Here is a 13925-nt window from a genome sequence, read left to right as displayed (position 1 = left end):
GAAAATGAAGATAAGTAAAAAGTTTTTCTTTTGTATATATTACACCTCTTGACACATTTGAAAATAATGAAGATACTACGAGAAATTTCATGGTGCTGTGTGGGAGGGTAAGATTACAACCAGCACTTGAATTTTGATGGCATCCACCCTATATTTTAATTCTCTGCTCTGCTGCGATATTGCATTATTTTGAAGTCATGTGATGAAATGCTTTAGCTACTGGAGGAAGGAAAAAATAACACAGTTGATAGAGAGAGGTATGTTTCGGTGGTATCACCTGCACAGTGCAGGTCAGCTGAACATCACCATCTATGAAAGCCTTATCGTAGCACGTCCTGTATCATGCTGAAAGTAAGTGCCAATACCTTATACATACTTATTTGATTACTAATCACATCTCCCGATGTTTTACTTTAAAACCAGGAGGAAAGAAAGGTATTCCTATGATCAGTATATTATCAGATATATTGAAAAAAATATCAAGTGGAAAAATCCACAACCAAAGATGTAACACAGACCAGCAGTTTGGTAGTCTAATACCTTGACCACTCGACTGATGACTTTTCTCTTCTACATGTGTCAAATGATGGGTACTCAAGCTACAGCAAGAAAAACAAAAAACATTAATAATTCTATCACTATGAACTTTGGACCCTATATTGTCACATAGAAGAAGGTGTAATTAAATGAATGATGAACACTAACTTCACTGCACGACGGTTTATTCAGCACTTACACATACAAGAGCATGGAGTGAACTGCCTCCGGCCAGAACACACACACACACACACACACACACACACACACACACACACACACACACTCTACAATGATTCTTGACATCTGTGGATACTTCTAGAATGTACTCTAACCGAATATAGAAATTAAAACTGCACAGTCCAGGTGAGTTTTGAACTCACAACCCTTCATGTAACAGTTTAGTATCATAACCACTACACCATGCTGCTACTCTGCTTCTTCTGTGACATTGCTCCCTCCGTAAGAGAACAGCGTCTCTGTGTTACATTCTCCTAGTACGGGAAAGAGTCATCGGTCCTGCATACCGATTTTCACCCTGACGGTGATATTCTTAGAACTTCTTTCACCGCTATGCTCTTCATCACCTTTCCACTTGTTGCCTGTCGCTGGAGCTTTGAATTTACTCTGGGTTGCAGCATTCTTATAGGGCTTCATTCGAAAGATGATCTTTCCTCGTCTTGTGTTGGGGTCAAAATCTTCAACTTCATAAGTAACATCAGACAACTGTCTTACAACCTTATAAGGTCCAAAGTAGCGCCTGAGGAGCTTCTCAGAGAGACCAACCTTCCGAAAAGGAGTGAAGATCCAGACGATGTCACCAGGCTGGTAAACAAGGGCAGTGGCTCACGTCATACCTTCGGCGATCTTTTCTTGAGCCTGCAGCGTGCGGAGTCGAGCTAACTGCCAAGCTTCCTCAGCTCTGTTTAACACCAGGCCGATGTAATCGTCATCCACATCATCAGGATGTAATGGAAAAACAGTGTCCATCATCCTCGTTGCCTCACACCCATGCACCAGGAAAAATGGCATAAATACTGTGGTGTCTTGTTTGGTGGTGTTGTAGGCAAACATCACAAGAAGTAGCACTTCATCCCAGTTGCTCTGCTCAACACTGATGAACAATGATACCATGTTGGCCAAGGTTTAATTAAGGCATTCAGTATGCCTGTTACTTTGCGGATGGTAGGCAGTCATCATGTGATGAGTAATGTTGCACTGACAGTTTACCTCTGTCACAAGATGCGATTGAAAAACTTTCTCTCGATCCATACTTAATGACCCTGGGGCACCGTGTTTTAATACAATGTCTTCTGTGATGACTTTGGCTACCTCGGATGCTTTGGTTGTTTTCATGGCATTTGTAATGGCATAGTGCGTCAGATAATCAGTGCAAACAATAATCCATCTATTGCCACTAGCAGACACTGGAAATCGTCTGAGGAGGTCAATCACAACACGCTGGAAAGGCATTTCGGCTGGTGGAATTGGTATGAGTCGACCAGATGGTTTCTGAGGAACTGCCGTTCTCCTCTGGCACTCTCGATAGTGCAACGTATAGTGACAGACATGCCTAAATAAACCTGGCCAGAAAAATCTCTTGCGGATTCTATCGTATCCTGGAATTTCTGTAGAACATCTAAGCGCATGTGTTTAGGAATCACTGGTAGCCACCTCTTTCCAAACAGATCACAGTTTTTCTTGCAAAGTAATACATTAACTACCTTAAATTGTCCTTTCACATCCTCTGACCGATTTAAGGCAAGCATAATTTGAGTTATCTCGGCGTACTACTCCTGCTTAGCAGAGAGATCCTGGAATGCAGCGAGATAATCACCATGTCCATCAGTCTTTATGGTCTTGCACAGGGTTTCTTGAGACAGTTGGCATCTTGGTGTTTTCTTCCAATTTTGTACAGTATGGTAATGTCATACTCTTGACGACGTAGTGCCCACCTGGCGAGTCGTCCTGTTGGATTGAAGAATGGCAAGTAGCTTCTTGTGTTATCCCTTAGTGAGATCTGGTGATAGTTGAGCTAGAATATCTTGTCTCGTAGTGGCAGTGCTAATTTCACCCACAGACTCGGCATCGGAGGTTTCTAGGATGCTCAGCTGTTTTTCAATTAACGGCTCAGTGTTTGCTATACACATGCATCTTGGAAGGATCTGGGGTTCTCGGCGACAGTTAACTATCTACAATTCACTGAATCCATTCTTAAACGAGACGACAGAGGCTGGGATGACCAAGTTATTCTTCAGTGGTATGCTTCTATTATATTCCACTACAAGATTCATGGGTTGATGCATGGCATGACATGTGACAGTTACCTTTCTAGTGCTGACAGCAGGAATTATCACTTCATCCAGCACACACAGTCTCCACACACTCGGATGCGCATCTTCCTGTACATAGTATCTCATCTCGTCTAGCATAATCTTCGCGTGACCACTCTCTTGTAAGACTATGAATTCTAAGGGCTGTGTATAGCCACTTATACCCACACGAATGGTACATCTTCCTGTAGGTTTTACATATTTCCCATTAGCCACCTTCAGCAGAGATGTTTTCTGCAACTGGCAATGGCACTTCTCTGAAATGGCTGAATATGATGCTCCAGAGTCCACAAGAGCTTAGGCTGGTCGGCCATCCATGAGGATATCGACATAGTTTCCAATCATTTTTGTAGTGATCGACGGCAGAGGATTTTTCTCTTCGGCGGCTTCACTTCCAAGGAAGGTCACAACATTTAGTTTTCCAGGTTACGGTGGCTAGGTGATCAACTGGAGCTCCTAAACGTCGACGGAGACCTTGGTCGGCATGTTGGGGAGCTTCCTCTCCAGCGGCTAGCCTGCGGCGATGGTGACCTACGTCATTCTGCACCCACATCATCTTGTTCATCTTCGTTGTCCCGGAGTTGGCGTTAGTTAAGATCGCTCTGCTGTCTTCTGGTGCAGGTGTCATCAAATATCTTTCATCTTTCTCAACAATAGTACATTGCACATCCTGCTCATCCACAGTGGAAACATAAAGGTTGGTTATCCTGGGTCCTCCAGAGTCAGTCTTCCTTGGTGCCCAAACAGGTTCCTCATGCGGCATTGTAGGAACGCAACTCTGCCTGGGGCTCGACTTTTTCACTATTTTAAAGGGAAATGAAGGACGAGAGATTGGGTTCAAGGTCTGTTCCACTTCCTCTCTTATGACCTCTTGAAGCATCTGTTTTTGCTCACCATGCAATCCAAGTGCCTTCTGAACTTTCTCTCTCACTATCTGCCAAAGAACACTTGTGAAATCAGTTGCCTCCTCCATCAGACACTGATATGATGTTTGGAAGCCGTTCAAACTTCTTGCATGTAATTCTTTTTTGATGCATTGTCTCGATATAATGGCACCATTTTATGAAGTCATCTGCTGTCGAAACCTCTTTCAGGAGTCGGGATTGATACATGTCCTCAGCAACACCCTTCATGAGATGTGCAATCTTATCTTCCTCCTTCATTCTAGGATCCACTATTTTACACAGCTCCAAGACATCTTGAATGTAGGATGCTGTAGTTTCTCCTGGATGCTGTGTCCTGCACTTTAGTTTACTTCAGTTTTACACTTCTGTCGTCGTGTGTCACCGAAATACTTGCAGAGTTCCCCCTGGAATACTTCCCAACTTGTGAACTTCTCCTCATTGTTCTCATACCATTGCTTGGCAGTGCCCTCCAAGTTGGCTAAACACACTGTGTCATCCTATTTGTTACATTTGGCTATATGCTCATATACCTTCTGCCACTTGTTTGGATCTTGGCCATTGTCATCCGAGAACCCGGAAGGACGTCTCATGTGTTGGCACACAGTTGCTGTCATCGTAACATGCTCTACTTCTTCTGTCTGATAGATTGCGATCTGTTGAATATGGCTCGAACTCAGATTTCTCATCACATAAACGGCAGCTCTGTCGTGGCCTGATGGGAGCCACTGTGTTGTCAATAATGTGTGCTATCACAAGTTCCAATACCCAGTGTCTCCACCAGGATAATGTCACATAGAAGAAGGTGTAATTAGATGAATGACAAACACTAACTTCACTTAACGAAGGTTTATTCAGCACTTGCACTTACAAGAGCGCGGAGCAACCTGCCTCCAGCCAGAACACACACAGTATACAGCTACAGAACATTCCAGTACAATGATTCTTGACATTTGTGGATACTTCTAGAATATACTCTAACTGAATATAGAAATTGAAACTGTATGGTCCAGGTGAGTTTTGAACTCACGACCCTTCGTGCAACAGTGTAGTATCACAACTACTACATCACTGTGCTACTCAGCTTCTTCTACGACAATATTAAACTGATAAAAATGTTTGTTTTCATATGATCTTTAGATGTATAGCATTGAAAATATGATTTTCTGTTATCAACTTTGATCCTGATTTTTTCGAAACTTAAGGCGTGTCTATCAAAAGGCTGAAACATGTAGCTCTTTATTTTCAACATAGAACATCCTTGCAAAACTTTATCAAAATTAGTGACTCACCCATCAGAACCTACCCATGTGAGAAATATTTTCAACAAGTGGTGTCTCATACCTATTGTTAAAATGTGTACAGATGGCTGTGGGCCCAGTTTTCACCATTAATCTTACACCCCAAAACAAGGATTAGCTAAGTATTATGAAAGAACAATTAAATCCTAGTAAACTAAAAACAGCGTGTAGGTAGTTTAAGCAAGCAATTCAGAAGAGGTATGTTACAAAAAAAATGATATGGGATTCTACAAATCATTAATGACAAGACAGAAAATGCATTTATCATTTTAAGTAATAAAACCAATAGACTTCATAATAGAAAATTAATGTACTGTACTCATAAAGAAACTAAGAGCTGAATTTTATCATTACATATGCAGGTTTTAGCCAAATTCCTATGAGGGATGAGACGCTACTGGCCTAGGGAAAGTTACCTTTAATAAGCACAAACCAGTTATTTTGTGTGGCTTTTAATAATACTGAAATTTATGTACAAATAAAAAATCGAGTATAGGGTTTGGAAAAAGTACAATGCAACTGACTGTAAAAACATTTTTTTTATGAAAGAGTAAAGAAAATAAAGTCACAAAACAAGCTTTCGGCCAACAAGGCCTTCGTCGAAAAAAAAAAGACAACACACATGCAAATGAAACAAATGAAACTCATACACACATGACCAGTCTCTGGCAGGTGAAGCCAGATTGGGAGTTTCGCGCGCGCGCACGTGTGTGTGTGTGTGTGTGTGTGTGTGTGTGTGTGTGTGTGGTCAAAGCTCATTTTGTAACAATCTTTCTGTTGTGCCTATCTGCGGCTCAGCATTTCTGTTATACGATGAGTAGCGACTATCCTTTTCATAATATTGTTACATTCTTGTGACGAAGCAAGCTGGGATTTCTTTACTTCCTCTCATTTCGCCATCTGCCTCCTTAAACTCGCTTTTTTCCATTTTTGCCTAATTACCATTAACTTACATGAATATAATCTGCATTTCCATTAAAGAGAAAGGTTGGCCCTCAGTCTTAAGAAATATACCACCAGATCTAACTTTGTGCTTAGTTTTGTGTATGTAATTAATTTCCTAATTTATTTTCACTGTTCCTAGTTAAAACTTTTGTTACTGGGTGAAATTAGTAATTGTTTCGTGACTTAAATGCTGTTGTTGACTTATAAACAAATATAAATTCTGTACTAATTATAAGCATTTGGAGAATGAACTACTAGGATTCTTTAAGTATTTATTTGGCTCCAATCGAAAACATATTAGCAAAGCTAGCCCTTAATTCCAAAATAATTACCATGTTTGTCAAAAGCATATTTGCAAACTATATCTGTTAAAAAGAAGGAATTTTTTGATGTATTCAGTTAATTGAATGAGTTATGTTTTAAATGTAATTTCTGTAAGTTAAACATTGAACAATGTATAGTTTCAGTGCCTGTTTTTTGCGAGGACATAGAAAGGCCTGATTTTTGGTCCTGAAACAGTCAGTTCACAGCCGATTTTCAGATGGGAAGTCTGTATCAATTACAGTAACAATAATGCATTAACAGTGGAATTAATGTAAGGCCAATAGGCCATGTGTTAAAACAATGACAGTGTCTGTTCAATTTGAGAAATCGTTGTCACATGTACCTCATTATTCTGCAAAAGCTGAGCTGTGTGGTTAGGTATTTACTGCTCATAGATGTTCAACAGCAAACTATTATAGCAGTATGCTGATGTTTACCTGCAAGCTATTAATGAGGCTTATTTACCAATAGTGAACTGACCATATAACTGTGTAATATTGGGGGGTTGTGAACAGCGAAAATAAAGAACTGTGAAAAGCAACTGTGCAACTGTCAGCTACATCATTTACAGAAGTCAGTGTTGAACTTCCAACCCCCATTTTTCAGCCAGTATAACAATGCAGTATGTTGACACCGAGGACTACCAACAAAGGAGTAAAGCAGGCGAACATCACATTCTGTCCTGAATTTTCCATTGTTTAAAGAAAAGCAAGATGTGAAAATTTTTACCTTCTTCTGGCGGTTGCCTGTTCCTATCAATCTTTCTCAAATCTTCCAATGTGACACTGTCGTCTGAAAACAGGCCACCATGCATAACCTGAAAACATAAATGCCATTATATATGTATTCACTATGCATCCTCCCACCTTCTCTCTCTCTCTCTCTCTCTCTGTGTGGTGTGTGTGTGTGTGTGTGTGTGTGTGTGTGTGTGTGTGTGTGTGTGTGTGTGTGTGTGTGAGAGAGAGAGAGAGAGAGAGAGAGAGAGAGAGAGAGAGAGAGAGAGAGAGAGAGAAATGTGCACTTACTTCTGAATTAGTATCCTAGGCCAAAATTTATCAGCATAGAATAAATGTAAAACATATAAAGCTTGAAATCTGACACATATCCTAGCCTGTGTAAACCACCATAAAAAATTTGATTACCTCTCCTTTGTTTATGTTGATAACTAAGCCAGAAACTGAAGTGACTCACATCACCTCCAAAAGTTGTTAAAATATAATTTTCAGATACTTTACATACAAAAATGAAAACCTATTGAAACAGCAAAGAAAGTGCAGGAGCATGTTTGGATACAACAAAATTAATCAAATGGTGTCCTGCACATGGTGGAATTCCTCTTCAGTTTTTCTTCCTGTCTAATAATTTTGTAGTTCTGAATACATTCAGCAACTTATGATAATGGCTTCAATTCAGAGAAGAACACAGTTCCCAAGTTTCCCCCAGGTATGCAGCATCCAGCTGAAGCCTCTCACTGACGATTACTGTACAGCTGCCAAATAGATCCTTGGTTGACTGCTACGTTTCACTCGCTGTTTCACATAGTCCCAACATTTACTATTGGGTTAAGAACAGGTGATTTAGTGGGTCAGTCGATGGGCAATAGGGTGCCCGAGTGTTCATCATACCAGGACTGTACATATACAGCCTTGTGAACACGACTTATCTTGGAAGATGAGTGTCCACAGAATAATCACAGAAATTTAAAAGAAAGTGCAACAATGTCACAAAGAATGCTGAAATTAACGTTCTGGTTCACATTTACATTTACAGCAACCTGAAGGTGTGGTCCTCAGTCAATGCCTAAAAAACGAAACACCGAACCACCTCCAACACGAACTGCAGGTTAAATGTGCCAGTGGGCTGTTGCTGCATTCACTGCCTTGCATAATTTGAAAAGAGGCAAAATCATGAGTCTATGACACACACACACTACAAGCCTACAATCAGCTACTGTCCAGTTTCTTGTTGTTTGGGCCATTGAAGATGTGCAATTTTATGTGATGCCTGTGGGCAATGGCCATGTGTGAGATACCAGGCTCCAAACAGAAACTGCAAGCAGTTTCTTCCACAGTGTTCACTCAGTTACTGTTCAGGTGGACCTGCATTCATTGGCAGCAGCAATTCCTATTTGGTTTGAAATTTATAGTCATTGGCAAGGCATAGCCCTCATTTATGATCCTTGTAGGTTAGGATCTTTTTACAACCACTCTTCTCATGCAACGTTAAACATCCACTAGTGGTACACTCTGATGACCATCAGGTATCAATTCTACACCACTCCTAAGTGACCAATGTGCTTTCCTAAGTGAACGACCGATATTTTGTCCTGTGAGCTCAAGTGCAGATGCCGGGGGAAGGGGGGAGGGGGGGGGGGGGGGGGGGGGGGGGGAGCTATGAAAACCTGCATGTCCATAAAGTTTCCTTGTACTGTGAACACAAAGTGAAGACTAGTGAGCATCAGAAATGATAAAATAAGGACAAGGACCCTGATCAATATCACAATTATGACTTATTGCTGCTTATTCCATCATCATAATGAAAGGATTTACAAGGAATTACATTATTGAACATTTACTTTCATATATAGCATTCTAATAATGAAAACTAATGCTTTTATACTTACTAGTACTCTATTATTTAAACAATGGCACAGCGGCAGCCAGTTGTAAACCTCTGTAAAAAGTTCAGCCATCTGTGCAGTGTACTTTGCCTTCACCTCTCCTTCAAAGCCATACATCTCATTCATCACTCTACTTTCGTGGTTACCTAAACAACAACAATTTCATAAGTTTTAATATCTAAAGCTAGAGTGGCCTGCTACCTTTGTAGTAAGTACCAAAATTTCCTACAAACAGATTAATAAGTGCATGATATGCTGGTAAAATGTCGCATACCACTGTGCGCATTTGAAAATAAAATAATCTTACAGTTTTTTGCTGCGCAAAAGAGATATATATAGTCAACCTTTACAACCTGCAATCCAAACATTCTGCTAACAGCAAGTGCTTAAAGTAAATTTAAGGAATGTTTGAGTATTTGATTACAGTAGTATACGTTAAACATAACTGTCTAATATTTTTTCAAAAAATAATGTAACACCCTCCATTGCACAAAGTAATGTTGATGATAATCTCTACAAAAAAATCAGAGACTGACATCCTCAGAACTGGCCATTACAAACAATCTTTTATTGCTGAATTGTACATCCTAGTTGCACAGTCCCCAGCACTACATACAAAACAGTTTGCTTTTCTTACAAGGCTGGTACACCCAGAGGAAAAACAGCTTATTCCAAAATTATTATTTTCTATGACAGATTGGTAAACTCAATATAAAGCCGGAACAACGGGATATGGTAGTACTAAGTTGGCAGGTGCCTGATTTTGTTTAAATGTGCGGGAGTCAGAAATTTTTTTAAATTAAGAATGACAGAACAAAGAAGTTATTATTCATCTTAAGTTTTCTATGCCATGATGCCATACAAAATTCTTGTTGCAGCTGTTTACTGCATCCAACAATGATGCCAATACCAATCAAAAAACAAAGTAAATATTGATGTAAATGTTAAGTATTGCATGATGAACAACTAGTTAAAATGTTACCAAATGGATACTGTACTTCCATATCTGTGACATACAGTGATTAAAATTTAATTCTTGTGTGAGCTTATTTCCAGTACAGAAAAAAAACCATTCCTGCACATGAGGAATAGAGTAGCTACTGAGTTCACATGGAGATTACAACATTGTGTAATCAGAGGACACGTGAATGCAGCTTTTTGCCTTCTTTCTGACTGAGAAAGGTAGAGTCATTAGCATGAGGGATATGGGAGCTACATACTGACAGGTCACATACATGTCACCGGATGTAATGAAGTGACTGCACAATGAGGGGTGATGAGACAGCTTCAGGACAACAGTGTAGCAAGAAGAGTAGGCACAGGATCTTCCAGAAAGACTACACCACAAGATGATAAAATTGTTCGACCAGCTCTAATGGTGTCAGAAGACAACAGCTCGAATCTGGACACCGATTACTTGCAGCGTGTCACACAAGTCACTTGGAACAGATTACTGGGAGCCAGTTTGTGTTCTTGAGTTAGTGTGGGTCGTTTACTGTTGGCTTCATGCCACAGAGACTTGCACAGTACATAGCCAGAGTCAAATGGGTCACTGAGTGACATTCTATGGTATTCAGCTACCTCTTGTTTCTGTTGGTGGGGGTCAGATTGTGGTTAACATGCCCAGAGAGACAAGGTGAAAGGTCACAGAGAGCACAATTCTTGAGACCCATGAAACCTGAACTAAAATCATGGTGCAATGAGCTATTGGGTATAACAGGAGTGATTATCAACTGTTGTAGGGAGGATGAATGTCCACCAGTATGTGGCAATAACAGTAGACCTTATTGTCATATGCTTCATGACTAGGGTACCAAATGGCTCATTCCAGCAGGATAATGCATGACCCAACATCTGCCAATCATTTTGAGGAATGCATGGATCCTTGACTGGGCTAGCCGGTCCCCTGATTTGCCATCCATGTCTGGGACACGATGGACAGACATACATTCATACCAGCCTCCAGCCAATAATCTTCACGAACTGACACACCTTGAGTCTAAGGCATGGCAACAAATTCCTCATGGTTATATTCAGAGGCTACTAGCTTGCATGTGATAACACCTCATGTGATAACACATAACTGACATCAGTTCTGAATGGAAGTTTTCAATCAACATAAGCTACAAAAACATTTTTTAAATTACATCAATTAGGGAAAGGATAATATAATCTTTGAATATCAACAAAAAAACTAAAATCATGGCTCATCATGAGAAATATCCCATATGCTCAAAAATAAAAAGATAATTTACCACTTTAATAGATACTCCAACTTCAGTTTTATAGGATGAAACATAAGTTTTGACATGGACAAGGACCTAGAAAATAAGACTGACAAATGACAATCAATGTGTGGAATAATATATAAAGCATTCCAGAACAAAATAAAAATTTTTAAAACCACCACTACACCTGTGCTGCTATATGGAAGTGAGTCACAGACCACCCCCTCCCAAAAAAAAAGAGTGGCAACAAAAACTATGAGTACAAGAAATGAGATTTCTTAGGAAATTGAGGTTTTAGTGGAGATGACCATATAAGAAATGAAGATAGGAAAGAACCAGTCTTGTATAATATTAACAAAACGATCGAAGACAATAAACTAGTGAAAAGTTACCTACAAAACACGAGTGCAGAGAGAATTCTACACCTGATCCTGCTGTACTAGCCTAGAAGAAGGGTCACGGGTAGAGACAGAATGAGGTGGCAGTGAAAAGTGAAGATGGAATACGCACAGGTGCCTAAGCCTTGAAGCAAAGAAGAAGCAGAAAGTCTAATCATTTGATACCTGTTATCTGAAGAACATCTCCACAACATTTGATAAATATCAAACTGGTGTTTTACAATTTAACACTTTCCACTTCCACCAACATAATAATAATAAGTTTTTACTATGTCTCATTTAATACTCTGGACAAGTGAAAAATATTAATACATGTTTCAAGCCTAACATTATCAGGCAATACACACCGAATGTATAATATATTAAGTTCAAGTTTTTTCCATGACATTAGGAATACGAAGTTTTGTGGGCTGTTGCCAATTTTTCACTGCACATATTTGCGAAGTGTTCGTTGCCCAATAAAGGATAGTGAATTAGTGTCTGTTCCAAATTAAGTTTGTAACATTCTCATGCAGTGGCTATGATCCGTGTATGTTCTGTGATTTCTCATTCACCAACTGATGTTGTTCTGTTTAGAATCTGAATTTCTTTCACGTGAAGAACTAGTTTCTAACGTTTTACTGTTGACTAGAGTACTTCACAGATCTGCTCCACAATGTTGCTTGTCATTTCACTTCCACTTCTGCATTAAATACTGGATACATTTTCTATTTGTAAAAAGACATTCAGCAGGTAGGACATTAAAATAAAACCTATATCATCATCATCATCATCATCATCATCATCATCTATCTACATATGGGAATTATCATTTTTAAATACATGTATTATTGATAAACAAGGAAGAATGAAAAATAATTATGTACAGTAATTCCATTTACATAATCATCATATGAAGCTTTGGAAATAATTATTTCAATTTTAGTGTTTAGTATGGGTTCTGTATGTTCAAAAGCTTGCCTCATTGCTAATGATGCAATAACACACACACACACACACACACACACACACACACACACACACACAAAGTAATGTGCATATATTTTTTTCCCAAATTTAAGGACAAAAAACTGGGGTGCATGAATCAATTGTAACAAAACTGATACTGCTCTGCCTCCAACAATAGATGGTGTTATACACTGAGGTAACAAAATTCATGGGATAGCTATAGGCGCATATACTTATGGCAGTATATTTGTGTACACAAGATGTAATAGGGCAAGTGCATTGCAACAACTCACATTTGCATTGAAGTGTGATTCATGTGAAAAGGTTTCAGACATGATTAGGGGCACACATGGGAATTAACAGAATTTGAACACTGAATGATAGCTGGAGCTAGACACATGGGACATTCCATTTTGGACATATGTTAGGGAATTAGTTCAAATGGCTCTGAACACTATGGGATGTAACATCTGAGGTCCTCAGTCCCCTAGAACTTAGAACTACTTAGACCTAACTAACCTAAGGACATCACACACATCCACGCCCGAGGCAGGATTCGAACCTGCGACCATAGCAGTCGCGCGGTTCCAGACTGAAGTGCCTAAAACTACTCGGCCACACCAGCCGGCTGTTAGGGAATTCAATATTCCATTATCCACAGTGTCAAAAGTGTGCCGAGACTACAAAATTTCAGGCAATACCTCCCACCACGACAATGCAGTGGCTGACAGCCTCCATTTACACCTAAATCTACATGGAAACTCTGCAAATAACATTTAAGTGCCTGGCAGAAGGTTCATCGAACCAACTTCACAATAATTCTCTGTTATTCCACACTCTAACAGTGCATGGAAAAAACTAACACCTATAACTTTCCATGTGAGCTCTGATTTCCCTTATTTTATTATGATGATCATTTCTCCCTATGTAGGTTGGTGTCAACAAAATATTTCTGCATTCGGAGGAGTGAGTTGGCGATTAAAATTTTGTGAGAACATCTCGTCGCAACAAGAAATGCCTCTGTTTTAATTATGTCAGTCCCGATTCCTGTATCGTGTCCATGACACTCTCTCCCCTATTTCTCAATAATACAAGACATGTTTCTCTTCTTTGAACTGTGTTTAGTAACTGCTTTAACAGCACTGCCATCGACAGTGTTTCAATAGCTATCAGGCAGAGAAGACAGTGACTATGTATTTCTGCTAGCATGCTTTACATATGACCAGTATCACTTTGGATTCATTGTGAAAACTATTATAAGCATCTTGCATTGAAGTCCGCACTAAATTTTGAGCTACTGAAAAGATCGCAAATCATGGGGGTTTGTGTTGGTTTAAATTTGACATGCTTTTTTGTTGTTTCTGCAACAGTATTCTAACTCATTTTCAG

General features: G+C 39.5%; 1 protein-coding gene across 1 annotated transcript in view; it reads right to left on the bottom strand.

Annotated features, from left to right (window-relative positions):
- Window positions 1-13925, bottom strand: part of LOC124613059 (serine/threonine-protein phosphatase 5) — a 103614-nt gene that overhangs the window by 44868 nt on the left and 44821 nt on the right. The window contains exons 7-8 of the mRNA XM_047141642.1: window positions 8966-9108; window positions 7072-7159 (exon numbers count right to left, since the gene is read on the bottom strand). Coding sequence (XP_046997598.1) covers window positions 7072-7159; window positions 8966-9108 — 231 coding nt within the window. The remainder of the gene's footprint in view (window positions 1-7071; window positions 7160-8965; window positions 9109-13925) is intronic.

Source organism: Schistocerca americana, chromosome 4 (genome assembly GCF_021461395.2).
Source record: "Schistocerca americana isolate TAMUIC-IGC-003095 chromosome 4, iqSchAmer2.1, whole genome shotgun sequence".
NCBI classification, from domain to species: domain Eukaryota; kingdom Metazoa; phylum Arthropoda; class Insecta; order Orthoptera; family Acrididae; genus Schistocerca; species Schistocerca americana.
The sequence above is the reverse complement of the archived record's forward strand: the minus strand, read 5'-3'. Positions and strand labels throughout refer to the sequence as shown.